This window comes from Trichechus manatus, unplaced genomic scaffold, assembly GCF_000243295.1.
Source record: "Trichechus manatus latirostris isolate Lorelei unplaced genomic scaffold, TriManLat1.0 scaffold00004, whole genome shotgun sequence".
Classification (NCBI taxonomy): Eukaryota; Metazoa; Chordata; class Mammalia; order Sirenia; family Trichechidae; genus Trichechus; species Trichechus manatus.
The window spans coordinates 10,534,584-10,554,857 of NW_004443940.1; the positions used below are offsets into that span (position 1 = coordinate 10,534,584).

The 20,274-nt window shown below is 58.1% G+C and overlaps 1 protein-coding gene across 2 annotated transcripts; it reads left to right on the forward strand.

The window, feature by feature from the left end:
* Positions 1-668: 668 nt before the first annotated feature.
* On the forward strand, positions 669-17,008 carry LOC101354796 (cytochrome P450 26B1). 2 transcript variants are annotated; one of them, XM_004369209.1, is made up of 6 exons: positions 669-875; positions 4,346-4,570; positions 13,962-14,237; positions 14,500-14,655; positions 15,734-16,015; positions 16,448-17,008. In XM_004369209.1, exons 1-6 carry the CDS (start codon positions 672-674, stop codon positions 16,838-16,840), a joined length of 1,536 nt encoding a protein of 511 aa, XP_004369266.1. In that variant the 5' UTR covers positions 669-671; the 3' UTR covers positions 16,841-17,008. The 2 variants fall into 2 exon arrangements, with proteins under 2 accessions (XP_004369266.1, XP_012411628.1); XM_012556174.1 differs by lacking the exon at positions 4,346-4,570 and having other exon boundaries at positions 672-875; positions 16,448-16,878.
* The last annotated feature ends 3,266 nt before the right edge of the window (positions 17,009-20,274 follow it).

A 20,274-nucleotide genomic window follows, 5' to 3' on the forward strand; every position in this document is an offset into this window, starting at 1 on the left:
GGCTGTGGGGCTCGGGCGCGCCGCCCGTGGCAGCCCAGGGACGCTGGGCTCGGGCCTCTTCACTCGCTTCAGCTGGGGAGACTTCCCCCTCGCCCCCAAAATTTCTGGGTTCGTTGTAATTTTTGAATTTAGGATTTTTTCCTTAATTTTTTCACCTAGGAATTTTGGGGAAAACTTTTGACAAATCGATTGTACTTTCTCTCTGCTAGCTCTCTGTCCTCCCCCCGCCTCCTTTTTTTCCCCCCCCCGAGCAGGGGAAGGGGCTTACGAGAGAGGCTCCCGCTGGACAAAGTTTTCCAAAGTTTTCTGAGTGTGATGGTTTCAGGACAGCCAATCCACCAGCTCGATTCACGGCTTCATCTCACCACCCCTTGAGAAGCCCCTAAGCCCGCTATACAGGAACAAACAAACAAACAAACAAACAAAGTTACACTCCGAGTCGCCTTGTGTCTTCTCTCTCTCTCTCTTAGGCAATTTTTTTCTTCCTCTCTCCGCTCCCCTCTCAGCCTCCACTCCCCTTTCCTCGGCCCCTTCCTCCTCCTCTGTTTCGGCTTGAGGTGCCAGGACCCCCGGCCGCAGCCTCCCCTCCCCCGTCGCTCCGGTCCCCTCCCGTTCGGCCCTCCCCTCCCCCGCCGCAGCCGGCACAGCCAATCCCCCGAGCGGCCGCCAACATGCTCTTTGAGGGCTTGGAGCTGGTGTCGGCGCTGGCCACCCTTGCCGCGTGCCTGGTGTCGGTGACGCTGCTGCTGGCCGTGTCTCACCAGCTGTGGCAGCTGCGCTGGGCTGCTACCCGCGACAAGAGCTGCAAACTGCCGATCCCCAAGGGCTCCATGGGCTTCCCGCTCATCGGAGAGACCGGCCACTGGCTGCTACAGGTAAGGGCGCGCTCGCTCCTTTGCTCTCCGGGGTCCGCTATCCGAGATCGTGCAACCGACGAAGCCGCGGGCTGGCCGGGGGGCGCTGGGAGCCCAAAGGCAATGGTCCCCGCCCCGCCCCTTCCCTCCTCTCTGCCGTCGCCGCCGGGGCTTCCCCTGCCCGCTTGCGGCGTGGTTCAGAGTCCACTGGCGCCGGGTGAGCAGGTTAATAGGGGGCTGATACGAGGGGTTCTCGCACGGGACGGGGCTCCCAAGAGTGACTTGTCCTGCTCGCGGACGTCCGAGCGGGAGAGTGTGGAGTGCCTTGGGGGCTCTTGGTGGGACGCGAGTCCGAGAGGGAGTCTGGTCCGTGGGCCGCTCTCTCCTCTCCTTTGCGCTTCAGACGCAAGTCGCCGTCGGCTCCTTCGGCTTTGGCATTGTCGCTAGGAGCCGAAAACTAAGACAGGGAAAGAAGAAGGGGGCAAGCGGCAGCCTAAATTGCCCATTTAAGACCTGCGCTGTGATCACCCAGCTGGTTGCACCAGGTACCACTGCCCAGGTCTCCCGTCCGCGCTCTAAGAGTGTGTGTGTTTTGCGTTTGGGAAGGGAGACGGTAACCCAGGGAAAATGAGAAGCCAGAGAGACCCGAGGGCTCTCGGCTTTCGGGGAAGGGGGGGACGGGGGAAGAGTCTAATTATTCATTTAGGCAGGAGTAGTTTGGCCCAGGAGAGAAACTTGGGAGAGGTGTGTTTGAGATATGTAGAGAGAGCGCGTGTGCGTTTGTTGTTAGACACCGTACAACAGCACGTTGCTGGTGATAGTGGGGGTGCGGCGCGTTGAGGACCAGATCCAGGTAAGTAATGGGGAGATTAACCTGGAATTAACCTAGTCAAGTGCTAGATGATAGCTTTTGCAACTTGATACCCCGCAGTTTTTAAGGGGGGGCTCTGGGGTAACCGCGGGAGGTGTGTTTGTGTGTACGTGTGTCCACGTATTTGTCCGGTAAGTGCTGATGGGGATTAGGATAAGGATGGATGCCCTGAAACAGACCTGGGCACCGGAAAGGTGAGGCGGGAGGTGAGCGCACCCGCCGGGCCCAGTGGTTTTAGAAGTGCGAAAGCTTGGCTTGAAATTAACAGACGCGTGCAATCCGCGCACACACACATGCAACGCCCCGCCCCGCCCCGGGCCAAGTGACAGTGGAGGGGGAGTGGGGAGGGTGGGTGCAGGGTTCCTTGCCGTGTGGTCTTCTCCTGTCCCGGAGGTGGTCTCTTTGGGTTTCTTCGAACAACGGGATGAGGTTCACGTCACCCAATCGGGCTACCCCACGCAAGGAAGTACCCATAGTCTCTTCTGTGCCACCATACTTAAAAGGGTTAACTGCGGTGGTGGTCTAGGCTTTTGGCCGAGAATTTAGGAAATAACTCCCAAGGGCAACGGCTCCCGCCTAGTTAGAACCAGTCTGCGGAATCCGCGGTCTGTCACCGCCCGCCAACCGGCTCCCTGACCTTTCTCTGCCCCCAAAGTGTCCCCCCTGACCTTTTCTCCGAATCCCACAAGGGATCCTGGGGCTCCGCGTCCACCTGGAGGGGAGAGAATAGCAGGCGAGCGCCTCCCCATCCCTTGGCCCGGGTGCCCTAGACTCCGCGGTGGAAGGGAGATGGGTGTGAGTGTGTAAAGGAGCGCCGAAAGAGTTAATGGGAGCCCTCTGAATCCTAGCTTTATTTTTCGGAGTCATTTATCAGATTTTACGGGGGGACCTCCAAGGGCTCTCCGTTTCCACCGAGCGCCATCTAAACAGAGCCCAGGGCTAAAAATACAACATTTTTGTATAAATTGGACTCGCGGCTCGAGCGGCCGCTCCTATGAAAGTCGTCTTTGTGAAGACCGTGGAAACGGCGGACAAATAACTCTTTATTAATGCCACAAAAAACGCACTTTAATTATGGTTAGGCAGATCAGAGGCTGGAGGTGGGGAGAGCGAGGCGGCGGCGACCTCGGAAAATTCACAACCAACTTTTGTGTCGAAAGAAAAGAAAAACAGAGGAAAAGAAGGAGAAGAGAAACGGGAGAGTCAGACGGAGCGAAGGAGACTGACTGGTAGAAGCCGACCGAGGGAGGGAACCCCGCTCCTTGCCCCTCTTCTGTCGCACCCCCCTCCCCCGCCTTGATTTCTCTTAAAGGGGCAGACGCCGTCTAGAACTGCGGCAGGATGCGTTGGGGCGGGGGGGTGGGGAAGGGACTTCTCCACGACCCGCGAGTCTGGGGGTGGGGCAGCGTCCCCCGCGGGCCGGGCCCCTCTCCTGGAGGTGCCGGCGCTCCCAGCTCTCTCCTTGTCGTGCGCCGGGACCGGAGGTGCATGTGGAAAAGTGATTAGGACTCCGGGTTCTGCAGTCACTTTTCGGCACTGCTGGGATGTGTACACATCTAGCTGTAGAATAGTTTTCCGTGGAAGAAAGGAAAGTGAGGAGGGGGACCAACTTGGCAAAGGGGGGAGCCGAGTTGTTCTGTTGGGGGTGCATGACCCAGCAGGCCTGGAGCCCGGGTCCGCACGTCCGTAGGGTTGCAGACAGGGGCGGTCGGACAAGTGGCGCCCCTCCCCAAGCCGTGCTGCCCCGGCAGAAGAAGGGTTAACCTGGGGTGGAGTGGCGAGCGCCGACGTCAAAGGTGAGCGGGACGCCCCTGCCCCCGCCCATCGGAGGTCCCCTCGGTTTCCGGTGCCCGCGCGGCTCCCGGCTCCGCCAGCTCCTCGGAGCGGCAGGCCGGGGCCTCGCCAACCTTGGCTCGCGCCGCCGCCGCGGGGGATCCGGTTACCTGCGCCGCCCGCCCCGCCCGGTCCCGCCCCGCCCCGCGGGAAGCGCCATCCTCCGTGCTCCGGTTCCAAACTCCAGGGCGGCGACGAAAGTGCTTCTCAGTTATTTCCAGGACAAAATTCGTTAGAAAAATCGCGGCCCTCGGCCATTGACCCCGCCCTGCGGAGCCCTCAGAGGCCTGCCAGGTCGCTTTTCGGCCCACACCGGAGCATGGAGGAAACCCCCAGCGCCCATCCTGTAGTGGCAGCCTCCCGGGCACGGACCGCTCACCGCTATAAATAATCTTTGGCCTGCGTCCACCCCGCGGGGTCTCGCCAGCCCGTGGCCAAAAGCCTGGAAATATTTATTCCGAGAGGCTCCGGAGCGCGAGCCTGGGGAGGGGAGCGAGCCTCTAGCTTCAGGTTCATCCGTCCGGGGTACCTTTTTCCTCCCGCAAGTCATTACTAAAAGTCTCCCGCTCCTTGCATTATTTATTGTCCTCTAGGCCCAACTTCTCAGTTCTTGTGCACGCTACGAAAAATAAAACCTGCTTGCGTGTGTGTGGGGTGGGGGGGCAGGTGAGTAGTGTGCAGGGTGGGGCTCGCCATCCCTCCCCCGAGGGGCTTCGAGGCTGGGCCTCGGGGACGTCCGCTCTGGCGATGTGCACCCTGAGAGCGGTCTCCTGTGTGGCTCCCGTAGGGTCCCGGCTTCCAGTCGTCGCGGAGGGAGAAGTATGGCAACGTATTCAAGACGCACTTGCTCGGGCGGCCACTCATCCGCGTGACGGGCGCAGAGAACGTGCGCAAGATCCTCATGGGCGAGCACCACCTCGTGAGCACCGAGTGGCCGCGCAGCACGCGCATGCTGCTGGGCCCCAACACGGTGTCCAACTCCATTGGCGACATCCACCGCAACAAGCGCAGGGTAAGAGTTTTGGGCCAAGAGCCCTGAAACCGTCTTCTGACCTTCCTGTCCCTCGCACCTCCCTATGGGTAGGGAGTTCGCAGGGCCCCGGGGACGTCCCGCCTCGAATCTGCGCTCCCATTTCCACGTCATACTCGAAGACTCGCAGTGCTTTTCCTAGACTGCAGCGGGTCCGGGTCGAGGGCCTGTACAGGCATCCTCTCGCTCGCATCTCCTGAGGACCGACTGCGCGATTCGCACCACCAGGCCCAAAGGGTGGCTGTCTGGGGAGTGGTTTGGACAGAGCTGGAACGTGCGGGAGCTGGGGCGTCCAGCGCCTGCCCCCGCCGTGCTAGACAGAGCGGGAGTAGGAAAAAGAAGGGGGAGGGAGGGCGGCCGGCGTTCCCCTCTTCGCCACGTCCCCCCGCCCCGGAATTCCGAGTGTTAAAATGAAACCTGGCTTTCCCGCCGCAAGTTGCGTTGCGGAACTTAAAAGGGGCGACGCGAGCGGGCATGGCGGGTGGGGCTGGGGTACCTTGTGGGCTGCAGCCGCCGGTCCTCTCCCAGGAGGAGTGAAGGGAAATTTGGGCTGCCGCGCACACCGGCCTGTATGGTGGGGGAAGGGCGATGGGTGGGCGAGCAGCCGAGGCGCAGGCGGGGGATCAAAGTACATCCCTCCCATAAAGAGGAAGAGAAAGTGGGTGTTTCTTCTGTGGATTTCCCGAGCGACTGGAAGAGGCGCGGAGGAGACGAGCCAGCGCGCACGGAGCAAGCCTCCCCGCCCCCTCCTCCAGCCGCCGCCGCCGCCGCCGCCGCGTCTCCAGAGCGCGGGCGGCACGTGCTGTTTGAACTGCAGTAACCCGAAAGCTGAGCCGGCGGCGGGCGGGGCGCCGGGCTCCAGGCATAAAGCTTCCAGAAGCGGGGCTGCACGACCCACTCTCTCCATTTTTTCCATTGGGTCAAAAGACTCACTCAGGTTGAAACATAAAGGAAAGGGAGAGGACTTCTCTGATCTCCCGGAGGATTGGGGTGGGGGTGGGGGGCGGTTGGGAGAGGGGAGGGGGCAACGGTGGGGAATCGCCCCTCCAGAAGACTGTGAGGTGGCCTTGATGAATGTAGGTGAATGCTACTCGCCAACGCAAGGTACAGTGTGGATGTCTTCTGAGCAGGCTGTGAACGGGTGTGCTCTGTGCAGACAAAAGGACAAGGAAAAATCAAACGGAAGGGACTGGCTTGCGTGTACCCCACACATCCTCCAATAAAGCATGTATTTCAGAGACTAGAAAGGGGCTCCCAGAGCCACCTCTTCCATCTGCCTCACTTTGAGAAAAAAGCAGTTAACGAAGAGTGGGGGCAGATGGGGGGAGGTGTTCTGGGGGCGTGGCAGGGCTGTAGGCTCAGGAATAGGGGCTTTTTCAATGCGTCGGGCAGTTATTTCTCTCTCGGTCTCTGTGTCTCCACCAAAAGCCTATTCCAAAGAGTGAAAAATCTAAGACAGGCAGTTGGTGAGGAGAGCTCCTGAAACTCAGAAACCCAGCTCCACAGGATGTTATGGAGGCTCTGGCAGGAGAGGAATTGTTACCCTCTTTTCACAGACAGAGACTCTGAGGCCTAGGGAGGTTGAGTGACTTGGACCAGGTCAGGAAGCAAAAAAAAAAAAAAAAAAAAAGCAGGGCAGACCTTCAGCATCCGTGGGAAGAGTTGTTTTTGGGCCACCAAGCAGGCCCACTGAGTCCTGCCCACCTGGGGCTGCCAGAGCTGGGGTGGGTGAGTAGAGGGTACTGGGAAGAAGAAGGCAGGTTGGTCAGGACCAGAGTGTCAGACCCTGGGAGTGGAGGGGGCTCTTGGGTGAGGCTGTTGCCTTGTGGTTCTGCCCACCCTCTTCTGCCTGATGTGGCCTTGGCTGTCCCTCTTGAGGCCCACCAGGTAGGGCTTCCTTGCCTGGAAAGCCCCAAGGTTTTGCCCTAGATTGTCCAGTTGGCATAGACGAGGCGAAGGAGACAGACAGATGAACACTGCTGAAGGAATACCTAGGGGAGTAGGGGGGAAGGATGGGGCAGAACCCAAAGACCGCAAATGAGGCATTGGTGGTCTGCTTCTTTTTGGAGCACCCTCATTCTCTTAACTCCTTGGGTGGGGAATAGCTAGAAGTTAGTTCATGCTGAGGTCCTTGGATGGCACAAATGGTTTACGCTCATCAATTAACCTAAAGGTTGGCAGTTCAAACCCACCCAGTAGCACTGTGGAAGAAAGGCCTGGCAATCTGCTTCTGTAAAGATTACAGCCAGGAAAATCCTATGGAGCAGTTCTGCTCTGTAACACACAGGGTCGCCATGAGTTGGAACTGACTCAACAGCAGCTGGAAGATGGTCCCGACAGAGACTTGGGGACCAAATGCAGGAGTCCGCTTTGTGTATTAGCTGTGGACTTGCTGTGTGGTATGTGTATGGGTCATATGGTAAATAGGTAGTCAGTTGGACGAAGGATTCCTTCCCCCAAATCTCCCTAATTGATGTTCTGTATACCTGTTGACGGAACTACTTGGAAGGCCTTTGGTTAGGTGCAAACAGATGGATAAAACTTGGTCTTTGCCCTCAAGAAGTTTAGAGTCTAGCTTGAGGGACAAGAAGAGAATATTCAAGGCTACTGTTTATTGTATCCACGTTGGTCCTGGAGACAATGGCCAGTGTTCATGCCCCAATGCCTGGTGGACCCAGTTTGGCCTGGGTGGGGCTGCCCTGTGCCTCATCCAGCTCACGCTGCAGTCGGGGACCTGGTTGGGGAGTGGGCTACTGGGCCAGGCCCCGGCCTGGTTAGGATGTATTCACAGGAGGTAGGGTGCAGGTGTGCAGGGGCCTTACTGGCAGGAACTAGGAGCGTCACTGTTTCCATTGGAGCTGGTGGCCCACCCATTCTCTGGGAGGTCTGACCAGATGTGCTGTGAGGGAGCTCCTCACAGCCATTGCTGCACTCCAGGTGTTTGCCCAGCTGCCCTGGTGGTCTAGGGCCAGCAGGGGTGGGGTTACCAGGGAAAAGGCCCAGAGAGTCTTGCCCAGTCTAACAGAATCATCTCTGGAAGCCAAACCTGTGTGCCTATGGCCAGGGCCTCCGACTCCCTCCCTCCCTCCTTTGCCACTCCTCTTTCCCCCATCCTGGGGCCTAGGGCTCCTCCTGTTTAGCTGCCTCTGATGCTAGGGAGAGGGATTGTTCTTTGTGTGTGGAGAAGCTGGGGTATTGCCCTAGATGGGTGGACAGAGTCTTGTTGGGAAGGGGGGAGTGGGAGGGTTGTCACAGACCCAGAGATGGAGTTAGGTAGTTCTGGAAACCCCCGTTGCTCAAGTTCCCGCTTGCCAATACTTGGTTGTGCCCCTGCCTGCTGTATCCAGGGGCCCCCTCCCCTTTCTGCCTAGCTTCTCCTTCTCTCTGTTCCTACCCCTGCCCACCTCTTCACCTCCGCAGGCTTCTCTGCTCTGGCTGCCCCACATGCCAGGAGCAGGTGTTTCTCTTTGCCTTTGGAGACAGGGCTGGGTCTCTTTCCACCAACAGCAGCTTTAGGGCACCCCAGACGGTGGCCCCGAGATACTGTCAGGGAACTCAGTGACCCAGGGGGTGCTCCCAGCCTTGGAACTCCTGAACTGGAGAGACCCCAGGAGTGGTCTACTTGCCCCCTCAACCCAGATCCTTGGCTATAGGAGCTTGTGTGTCTATGGCTGAGGTGGGGGAGCAGCCCCCAGCCTTTGGGGTTAGGGGTAGAGAGGCCCTGCTGCCCCCCTACCTCCCCTCACTGGCCTGGCCTTTGGGCCCTGCCCTGGGGTGGGGGTGGGGTCAGGCTCACTGCACTCCTCCGGAACCCTCAGTGCATCCTAGGGTTTGTGTCAGACAAAGAGGCCAGGAGGTGCCTTAGCAGGAGGAGTCCATGTCAGGGGCCCAGGGTGGAGGGGGTTTAGGGGTAGGCTGGCCCAGACCTGGTTCTAGGTGGACTTCGGACGAATGCACCACCTCTGGCTGCAAAGTCCGTCCACCACGCTCAGCTCAGGGCAGAAGGCAGTCTACATTGGATGGGAAGGTGGGTGTCAGGGCTGGGCAACCCTGCTGACTGGGACCTCTGCCCAGCCCTCACAGAGGCACAGAGCCTTTGTTCTGCCAGCCACAGTCCTTCACCTAAAAGTTACTGTAGCACCAGCAGTGGGTGCAGGGGCCGCTGAGGGGGCGGGTGGCCAGAGTGGATCTCTCTGAAGGTCAGCGGGGGAGGGAGCCCACAGCCTGCCGCCAGTGTGCCTGCGAGTGGGCGCCTCCCATTTCATGCCCTTTTGCCAGGCAGCGAGTGGGTGGGTGGGCAGGGAATGGGGGCTACCGCCTCCCTTTTTCCCTCTTTGCTGTGTCCTTTTCCCAGGGTGGGGAGGGATCCAAGGTTGTGATGCTGAGGTGTTTGCTCACTGTCCCAGCCTTGGAAGACAAGTGTGGCCTTGGCAGGGAGTGGGGAGGTTTGGCTGGGGTCTGCTCTGGCCCTGAGTCCCCCATGCCAGTCTCTGTATCCATCCTGGGTTCCTCAGCCCTGACAAGGGGTGGGCTAGGAGTGTGCCTCCAAGGGCCTGAGACATGGGGAAAATAAACCAGTGTACCCAGAGCAGCTGGTCTTACCCTTAGAATCTAAGCTTGGGCCCTGGTGGAGGGTCCCCTTCAGGCTTTTTAGATAGCTTATGGGCCCCAGCAGGGCTGGTTGAGGGCGGCTGGCTGTGTGTTGGGGTGGTGGCAGGCGGGGTGGATGAGGCGGTAACTACAACATATCAGAGGCCCCAGGGGCTCACCTGTGGCTGGGTGAGGGGAAAGAGCATCTGGGCAAACCTTTTCTAACTCTGTTTCAGCAGGTGTTCGCTAAGTGCCACCCCCGTGCTCCCCGCCATGTGTTTTTGCTGTGTGTGGGAGCATTAGGGGAGTGAGAAGCAGAGGACTGGAGGGGAGACCATTAGAGCTGCAGCCCCATGAAGTTCTGCCAGATGCTGAGGCAGTGGGGACCCAGAGGGGCACGCGTGGGGCTGCAGTGGTCTGGGCCTGCCTAGTCAGAGGGGCTCTCGAGGCAGTGAAAGTGCCAGGCACCTGGGAAAATGACGTTCTCTCTTGTCCCTCTTCCCCCCCTCACTTAAGTATAAAGTACACACCTTGGCGTCACCCCTGTGCGGACGGCTGCTTAGGCGGCTGCCTGCCCTGTGTTATTCTTTCCACTCCACAGGCCCCGGCTCCGGTGGTTTGGCCGGGTGGCCTACCCAGGCCCCCACCCCTGCTGGGCGGCCGCTTCCATTCCTCCCAGGCTGAGTCACTGTCCCGCGGAGTGGGGTCCCTCTCTGGCTCTCCCCAGTTTCCATGGCTGCCCATCCATCTCTCTGTTCATTAGCAGCTGCCAGCAGAGAAGGTGGGAGGTATCTGGCTGAAAGGGCACAGCTCCAGCACCCTGGAGGCCACAGAGCGACTTCCTCCAAAGGGTGCTGGGTGAGAGGCCAGAGGGTGAGGGAGGCCTAGCTGGTGGGAGAAAGCATTCGTAGGAACAAGCATAGGGAATTTGAGCCTTGACCAGCTCCCTGGTGGTGCCCCTGAGGCCCTCTTTGTGGAACTGGCTCCCATGACAGAGAGCCAGGGACGTAGGCTCTTGAGCCTGTTGTGTTGTTGGGGATACCGATGCCCAGGAGGGGTTTGTCCGGGGATGTCCCCCGCGGGAGCCCGTCCTGCCCTTGAGTCTGAGGCTGCAGCAGCACAGGACCCAGTTCTCCCTCTGGCCGCCCCCTCCTGGCTCTCCCCGGGCACCAACCCTGGGGGAAACTCCATACCTGCTGTTCCCTCGGCAGGGCTTTGTCTGGGCTGGCTCCCGATGACCTTTGTCCAGCATTCTTGCCTCACTTCTGGGTATTCCGAGGGAAGCCCCAGAGGGAAACAAAGCAGCCTTGGCTTCTGTTACACTCTGTGGTCAGGGCAGTCGGCGCTGGGGGCCGGAGTTCTTCCTCTTCACTGTGCACGGCCCCGGCGGGCACCTTCCCAGTGTGCCCAAGTCCTGACCCCGCAGGCGGCTTCCTCAGACCCACCCTGTCCTGCGCAGCCCTGGCCTCCCTCTGCTCTGGCCAGCACCTCCGCCTCCGCCTGCCCTTAGTGGTGGGTGGTGGCTTCTGGGCTGCCCGGGCTTCGGGAAGTGACCTCGCTGTTAACCCTGGGCACAGACCCAGGGATGAAGCCCTGACGTTTTCCTGGTGCTTGGGAGGCCCAAGTGCTTGTGGGCCGGAGGCAAGGTTGTGGACGTGGTGACCTCTGAGAAAAGCCCCTGAGGCCGAGTGCCTGCTACTCACCTTTGCTTGACCTCCCGTTTGGGTAGTTTCTCCACCTCAGGGGGGCTCGGGCTCCAGGAAGCACATACTCAGAGGGTCTCTGGGGAGACTGTGGGACAGCCAACTGCAAAGGGACCTCGGAACATCTAGTTAGACCCCTTGTGAAACCAGTGGGGAAACTGAGCCCCAGAGAGGCAGACCTGCTGGTGGTCACTTGGTGAGTCCCAGTCCTGAGACCTGAAGGTACGGGTGGCAGTGGGCTTCCATCCCAGCTTCTGACCTTGTCCAGGACCGCCCCCCACCCGGGGAAACAGTGTGGACCCCCTGCCCTTGGGGTGTCTCTGCTCAGTCCCAGGCCCTCTGGGTTCTTCCTGTCTTCCTGGGTTGTCCCTGCCCACCTTGGCCTCAGGACCTGAGAAGAAGCAATTCAGGGAGTCATCACTAGAGGGCGCAGGGAATGTGACCCATGGGGCAAGGCAGGCTTGTCAGTGGCTTCCTGTCTGGCCACTCCTTGGGGTATGGTGGGGGCCCTCAGCGCTCCCCCTGTGGTAGCCCTGGAATGGCCCCTCCTGGGCACTGTAGCCCATGGGGTGCACTGAGTGGGGGCAGGGCAGGCATTTCCACTGGGCAGGGGTCTTGAGCTTGCACTTTGCCGGCTTCTGGGCTTCTTTGAGGGGATAACATCTACTTAGGAGCACGTGGATGTTGGTGTTTATGTGTTCTGTGAATCGAAAGGAACCCCAGAGGTTCAAGCTCACCATTTCATAGATGAGGAAACAGGCTCAGAGAGGGGAGAGACTTGGCCATGGTCTCACAGAAAGTTGGTGGTGGATGATCCCAGGTTAAAACTCAGGTCTCTGCATGCCCAGTCTGTCTTTTCTCACCACCCCACTGCTGGCTTTGACTTTGATGGGTCCTGCTGGGTGGGTCCTCTGCCCCATCCCCCCTCCATGTGTCTACCTTTGGGCCCTAGGTCTCCCCTGGGCTGGGGTTCCTGGACAGTCCCACTTCCCATCCCATTCATGACAGAGGACCCTGGGCTGGCTGGCTCTGGGCAGGGGCGTGGCCTCCTTGTCCCCACCTGCTCCACAACCCCCAGCCTCCCAGTGAGGTCTAGTAGCCTCAGAATTCTCCTTCTGCTTCCCTGTCTCATTTTCTGATGAGTCTGCTCAGCTCCCAGTTGCCACCTCTCTCCTCCCCAAGGACGCCTTGCTGTTTTATAAGGGCCCTTAGTCAGCTGGTATAGGGCTCTGGGGCCAGGGCTCCTCCTCCTGCCCCTCAAGACCTTTGACCAAGGGGCTGGAGCAGGACTCCTGAGCATACCAGATGAGGGGCTGAGGCAAACGGCGCTGCCTTGATCCCCCTCTGAGGGGTGTGGCATCTCAAGTCCCCCCTGCAAATTCCCTGGGACCCCCATGACAGGGCAAGGTGTGAATGACCTGTCCAGGTCTGCTCTGCCTTTGGCGACCTCCCCTCGTCCTTCTACCTCTCGGTTGTCCCTTTGTAGCAGGAGCGGCCCCAAATGGTGCGGGCCTCTCTGCCCCTCACCGGCCCCCTTCCCTCCCTCCCCCTCCCTCCTTCTGCCCACCGGGAATTTCGGAATGAAAGTGCTATTGTGAGCGCCTGGCTGGGCCACTGAAGGGCCAGCACTGTTATTTCTGCAAACCAGCCCTCCCATTAGCCATGCAGGGCCCAGGCCAGGAAAACGTTACCTTTTCCTCCTCGAGCTGACTGCAGGGAAATTCTCACACTCTCAGTTTGTGCAGTGTGGTTGTGTTTGGGGGGCAGGCAGGGAGGGCGAGTGCGTGTGTGTGGTTTGCATGGGGGGGTGCTAGAGGAATATTTGTCTCCTTCCTCTGCGCTGCTCCTATCTCCCTCCCTTTCCCTTGGCACTGGTTGGGGGTATGTGGGGGGATCCCTCCACCTCCTGGCTCCTGCGCTGGACCTTGTGGAAGATGGAGGTTGTTGGGTTATAAGTGAGACCCAGAGGCTGTCAGTAAATAGACTAACATACTTCCCGTTCCTACACACCAGCATGAAAAATGTGTGCGGGGTCGGGGGGGGGGGGGGGGTGGGGAGTCCTGGGTGAGGAGGAGCAAGGGCAGGGGTTGCCGAGCCAATCAGAGGCAGTGGGCAGGGAGGTGGAAACGGAGTCAGTGACTCCTTAAAATGGTCGTGGAAGATGCAGGGAATTTTTAAAAGGGCTTCTGTTTGGCTTTGTGACCCTTTGGGGTGGAAAGCCGCTGCCCCATTCCCCTTTCTCCAGACCCAGCCACACTGAAGACACTTTAATGACACAGCTGTTAACAGACCGTCTAGAATCTCCACCGAGTAGGTGTTTCCCAGGGAGTGAGAGCAGTTTTGGTTCTCAGGAAGTCCTGCTTGTCGTCTAGCCTCAGACTGTCTTGTTTTCCCATTGGTGGAGTAGAAGAAGAGCCACCTACTGCTCCCCTGCCTCTTCCTAGCCCAGTCGTTCCACTGTGTTCCACTCCTCCTGGGCTTTTCTGCCCGTGCCGGGATTCACAAAGATCACCACCAGGAACAGGGTCCCTGCACGGGGAGAGCGGCCTCCCTCCTCCCAGCCCCACTAAACCCCATCTTGTGCTGCTCCCCATGGCTGGGACAGCCACATCCTCCTCAGACTTCCTGGCAGCTGGGCTGCCCGGTCCCCAAGGCCCTGCTGCTGTTTGGGGTGTACACTTTTCTTGGGGCAAGATAGGAGACAACAGGTCAAGTCACCCTTTTGAGTTACTGAGAAGGACCCTAGTTTGAATAACAATGCTTATGAATTGTGCTTTTATCCTGCCCTTCCCCTGCCTCCCCCTCCAAGACAATGAAGTAGGATGGGAAGTCAGAGTTGGGGACCCAGTGAGGGCACCTTGTCTGGGAGGTCTTTGAGAGACTGAAGGGCTTTATCTGTGGCTGGGTGAGGGGCTCTGCTGGGGGTGAGGACCTGAACTTTTCTCTGGCCACCGTGACGGGAGCCAGGCTGTGACCTGGCAGAGTGGACGTTGCATCGGCAGGACGGAGCCCATCTGCTGCAGTGGTCCAGCCAGGGCGGAGCTGTGCTGACCAGGCCCCCTCACCTCTCTGTCCTCCAGGTGTACTCCAAGATCTTCAGCCATGAGGCCCTGGAGAGCTACCTGCCCAAGATCCAACTGGTGATCCAGGACACACTGCGCGCCTGGAGCAGCCACCCTGAAGCCATCAACGTGTACCAGGAAGCACAGAAGCTCACCTTCCGCATGGCCATCCGGGTGCTGCTGGGCTTCAGCATCCCCGAGGAGGAACTGGGCCACCTCTTTGAGGTCTACCAGAAGTTTGTGGAGAACGTCTTCTCTCTGCCTGTTGACTTGCCCTTTAGTGGCTACCGGAGGGTGAGCACACTGGGTCTGGGAGAAGATGGGGGTACCCATGAGCCCACTGTCAGGGAGGGGAGCAGCTGACCACTAAGACAGTTACGGGGTCACAGAGACAGCAGAGGAGGGGTGAGCGGGAGGGGACCCTCAAACTGGTGGTATTTGGGGCTCAGACGGGAGATCCTCAGAGCAGCCCCTGCCCCCGTCTGCCTGGCCTGGGGAGGAGGAGGCCCTGGGTGTGCCTGCCCTTCCCGGTGGGTGACAGCCCTTCTGTCCCCAGGGCATCCAGGCACGGCAGACCCTACAGAAGGGGTTGGAAAAGGCGATCCGTGAGAAGCTGCAGTGCACCCAGGGCAAGGACTACTCGGACGCACTGGACATCCTCATCCAGAGCAGCAAGGAGCACGGGAAGGAGATGACCATGCAGGAGCTGAAGGTGAGGGGGCGACCTCCTGGCTGCCAGCAAGGAGCCCCACAGCGCCATCTCAGGGCTTCCCCTGGCAGGAAAGGTGCCCGGCCATCTCTACCCATCCGAGTGCTGTTCACACGCACTTGCCGGGAGGTGCTGTGGCCGTCATTGGACCGGGCAGTGACGCGGGCTGCCCCTGCTATGCACACAGTCTGGTGGGAGGACGGGGTGCATCAGCTGTGCCCATACAAAGGCTTGCATGTGCTCTCAGAGATGTACTGGACACCTCCCCATCCCCACGGCCATTGCTTCCTCACGTTCTAGCTCCAGCTTTTTCCTGGTGAACCAGGAAGGGTCCAGATTGATTTTCCCATTTCAGAAGTAGTTTTGTGACTTGGGTGGTGCTGTGGCAAATATCAAACCAAGGTCCCTTCACTCTCATCGCTGGGCCCAGCTTCCTCGCTTGTAAAATGCAGGCCTTGGAATTCGATGACCTACCAGGGCCTTCCACTGGGTACCATGACCCAGGCATCCTGCTCCACTAGAGAATCCTCTGGGGACCACCTCCCCCTCAGCCATCTCACCGAAGGTCCTCAGAGCTCTGGCCCCAGGCTGCCTCCCTGACACTGTCTGCTCCCCTGGCCACTACAGATACAGACTTCCTTCTTGGGCAGAGCAGAGGAGGGACTGGGGCTGGCAGTGTGAAGGCTGGGCTTAGACCCTGCACTCCACATACTCACATACTCATTCTTGTGTGCACGGGGCCTGGCTCCTCGGGCCCTGGAGGATTTGTTCTTTCTGCCTGTGAGCGCACTCGCCTTAATCAGGCCTGCTTGGGAGTCCAGCGGTGAGGAAAAAGTGGCCCTACCCAAGGGACTTCCAGGCCCTGCCTCCTGCCCGTAGGACTGGCCCTGTGACCCCCTTGTCCATTGTGGCCCTAATGTGCCTAACATGAGGCTAGGGGGAAACAGTTCACAGCAGGAAGTGGGCAGGGCCCAGCTCAGATGGCCCTGGGGCACAGGGACACTGGTGGTGGGAGGGGTTTGGGGGGCTGCCCCAAGCTAGGCAGATCGCCAACAGTACCCCCTCCTGTGTGCGGCTGCAGGACGGGACCCTGGAGCTGATCTTCGCTGCCTATGCCACCACGGCCAGCGCCAGCACTTCACTCATCATGCAGCTGCTGAAGCACCCTGCCGTGCTGGAGAAGCTGCGGGAGGAGCTGCGGGCCCAGGGCGTTCTGCACAGCGGCTGCCCCTGCGAGGGCGCTCTGCACCTTGACACACTCAGCGGGCTGCACTACCTCGACTGTGTCATCAAGGAGGTCATGCGACTTTTCACACCCGTTTCTGGCGGCTACCGCACGGTGCTGCAGACCTTCGAGCTCGATGTGAGGCTGGGCCCCCGGGGCTGGGGGTGGGGGTGAACAATGGGAGCACTGCCACGGGGGCGGGGGCGCGCGGCTGGCTGGTGAGAAAGAGCAGCCTCCCTTCGGGGGCCTCTTAGCCTGGTGGAGGACAGTGCTTGCCATCAGGGGTTCTCATGGGATAGCCCCTAGAGTCAAATCTAGAGTCAAATAGAGGAGGTGCCACCCCTCCAGATGAAGCCACCCTAGGTTTCGGGCTCCATCTGTAAATAAGGGACTGAACTCACACGCTAAGAGGAGGGAGGCTGACCAGGCCTGGGGGGCTGCAGGGCGGTGTTTCTAGGAAGAGCACATCTTGACATGGAGGAGGGTGGGACTGGCAGCAGGAAGTCCTGGGCTCTTTCTTTACCTCCTCTGGCTCTCACCACCGCTCGTTGTCTCCCATCTTGCATCCAGGGTTTCCAGATCCCCAAAGGCTGGAGTGTCATGTACAGCATCCGGGACACCCACGACACGGCGCCTGTGTTCAAAGACGTGAACGTGTTCGACCCCGACCGCTTCAGCCAGGCACGCAGCGAAGACAAGGATGGCCGCTTCCATTACCTCCCGTTCGGCGGCGGCGTCCGGACCTGCCTGGGCAAGCACCTGGCCAAGCTGTTCCTGAAGGTGCTGGCGGTGGAGCTGGCCAGCACAAGCCGCTTCGAGCTGGCCACCAGGACCTTCCCCCGTATCACCTTGGTCCCCATCCTGCACCCCGTGGACGGCCTCAGCGTCAAGTTCTTTGGCCTGGACTCCAACCAGAACAAGATCCTGCCAGAGACGGAGGCTATGCTGAGCGCCACGGTCTAACCATGCTCCCGCCCATGCCTGCCTCAACCCAGCCCAGGCAGGGGGGGTGGGGGTGATGGAAGGGTAGAAACCTGTGTATGGGAGGGGGCCGGGCCCCAGTATGGGTGAGCAGCCCCCCATACCTTGCCCTCCCTTGTTTCCTGTCCTGGCAAACCCTCCCCAAAGCCAAAAGGGCCCCATCCTTCCTGGAGATGGGGCTCCCCTCCTGGCTCCTGCTTCTCTCCAGTTCCCACCAGCTTAGCTCCTGGGAAGGGCATGGCCAGGGGCTCTGCATGCCCGTTACAGTGTTAAATGGCAGTCTGCTTGTGCTCGTGTTTGCTTGTGTTCTGAAGTGGTCCCTTCCCCTCCTGTTTGTTTTTGACCCTTTTTGTTTGAGGTCGAGTCCCTGGGTGGCACAAATGGTTAAGCACTCGCCTACTAACTGAAAGGCTGGAAGTTTGAATCCACCCAGAAGTGCCTCAGAATTCAGGCCTGACGATCTGCTTCCAAAAGGTCACAGCCATGAAGCCCCATGGAGCACAGTTCTGCTCTGCACATGTCGGGTGGCCATGAGTCAGGATTGACTCGGTGGCAACTGGTTAGTTTGAGGTCAGGTGGTTGAGACGAAGAGAGAAGGCAAAGAAGTGCCCACTTGGCCCCCTCTTCAGTGCCCTCTCCCCCCATTCTGCCACTGCCCAGACTGGGGCATTGCCCTTCTGCGTGTGGTCACCCTGAAGAACAGCATCCTGGGTAATAAGTGTGGTCACTCTGAAGAACAGCACCCTGGGTAATAAGTGTGGTCACTCTGAAGAACAGCATCCTGGATAACAGAACACAAGTCGGCCTTGGCAGGGGAGAGAGCCTGCAGCCGTCCCTGGAGCGGCCACACCTCTGCCAGTTTGGACCTTTGAAATTACCTATTGCTGCTACTTTTTCTCTCCTCTGATCTTGGGGCAAAGGAGCCCCAGGCCCTGCCCTCCCAGCATCCTCCCTGCTGGCCCTGGGCACACGCACTGACACCCCCACCTTCCCACCAGGCAGCCTGCAGCCAGACTCTGTTCTCCTATTACATTCATACCTGAGGCCCTTGGCTCATGGACCACCTGTGCCCCCTCCCCATATTTATTCACGGAATCTTAGCATTACTGGAGTCTGGGGCAAGCATCTCCTCCTTTTCTCAGCCTTCATTCCAGCTGTCCTGGGCAGTACTTCTGAGAGGCAGGAGGAAGAGGTTGCTGGTCTGCTGTGAACCAGGCCCTCTGGTCTAGGGTTGAACCTTCCCTGGGTCCAGAAGTTGTTTGGGTTTAACTTCAGAGCACCCCTCCCCACCTGACACCCAGCACCTCTGCATTTTGTCCCGTGGTGGAGATGTGGAAAGGGCCCACAGCCTCCTTCCCTGTTCTGTCAAAAACCCCACCATGTGGAGGCTGCCATGATTTCCTGCTAGACCACTGCTCACCCCAGTGCCCCCACTCCGGCTAGAGAGCATGGGGAAGGATAAACGGGTTCTGCTTTCTGACGGAGTGAGGGCCTCCATCTTTTCTTCCTTAACCTCACCCTTTGCCCTTAACCTTTTGGAAGGTGTCCTTGATAGTCCCTTCCCACCTCTATGCCACTGTTGGCTTAGCCCAGCTTAGGGGTGTGGGGATGAGATGAAAGCCAGGGGGAGGTGAGCGTAGAAGGCAGCCCTCCCTCAGCGTTGGTTCCAGGCCTCTGCTGGTCTGGAGACAGCTGTGGGGAGGGGCTGCAGCGAGCTGAGGAGGGGGCATGTGCGATGTGGTCAGAGGGATTTGTTTGAAAACTGGCCAGTCGGGATGACTGGCCAAAGGAGTAGCTCCTGGCACTGGCATTTTGAGTGTTGGCAATTTGAGGTTCCTCCTGGGAGTGGTTTGGGGGCCTTGGATGAGTCTCTAAGCAATTTTGTCCTTTTTCAGATTTTTTATTTGCTTTCCATGTCTCTCTATTGGTTTTTGATGTTATAAAAGTAATGAGTCCTCTTTATAAGCAAATCAAAAGCATACTGAAGAAGAGTGAAGTGCACAATGGCCCCCAAACTTACTCTCCGTAGCAGTAACAGCGGTGAGCAGCACTGTGGCTCCTCCAGATGGCAACCCGCAAGTCACGCCCGCGTGATGGGTGGATTTTACAGGAATGGGTCTTGCCATGCAGACTGCTTATAACCCTTGTTCTCAAATGGTTAATTTGTTTTCTGTATTTAAAAAAAAAAAAATCTAGTGTAGAAAAAGTGATTGGCAAAAATAAAGAGGAATTAAAAAAAATGTGTAAAATCTCCCAATCTTCCTAAATTCTGAAAAATAGGCAAACGTCTGAAGAAAGACTCATCAAAGCTTGCAAAGTAGCTCTGTGATGCTCTGGAATTTGTCACCCACAAGGAAGCCCCAGAGTCCAGAAGGTTTATTCTCCTCGAAGCCGACTCAGCCTGCCCTGTACCAATCTGTTAGGACAGACTCTGGGAGAGCAAGAAGTGAAGCTCCAGACTGGCAGTCCACCTGGCCTGGCCCCGTGAGGGGCAGGGCTGGGGAACCTCCATGGCCTACTTGGGGGTGGCCAGCTGGGAAGAGGGCAGAGAAGGAAAAGCAGAGGTGGATCCCTGTGAGGAAGGAAAGAAGGATCATTTGCCCCGCTGGGTCTCAAAGGCAACAAGAGAAGGGAAGAGAGCTCTTGGCTGGCTGACGGGAGGACTCCATTCTGCAATCCCTCCATCCATCGCTCCTCTGTAGGTCTGTACTGAGGCGTCTATGTGTCTATGTGTCAGTGTGTCTGTTTCCTGGGGGTAGCACTAGATGGGTGATGCTCTCTCACTTACCATTCCTAACTCTTGTAACTTGACTAAAAAAAAAACAAAACAAAACCCCACAGAACTCTTCCTGCCACGGGCTTGCAGATTGAAGCACTTTTGATGCTGGGCGCTGGCCTTTGTGTTCTAGGCACCACCCTGACCCTGCCCAGATTGCTCTATTATTTTACACACAAAACTTTCTTTTTCCATAAATGTAATAATTTTGTGTCTGTCTTTATAAACTATTATAAGTACTATTTTTGTTATAATTCAAAATAGATATTTAGTACAAAGTTTTGCTGTTAAATATTTGTTATTTAGTAAAATATGGATGTTTTCTCTATTGTAAACATGGTTCAAAATATTAATGTTTTATCACAGTTGTTTTAATATTGAAAAAAGCACTTGTGTATTTTGTTTTGATATGAAACTGGTGCCGTGTGAGTGTGTTTCCTGTTGTGTGGTTTTAAATCTGTATATAATATTCCACATTGCATATTAAAAAAATGAATGTTGTGCATTTTGTGATTTTGGAAATACTCAATGTGGCTCTTTTATAGGCTTCGATAATAAACTGTGGGGACTCACCCTCGTCTGCGTCTCTGGTCTCTGCCTTCTCAGCCTTACTGGACGGGTCCTCTCTGCCACCAACATT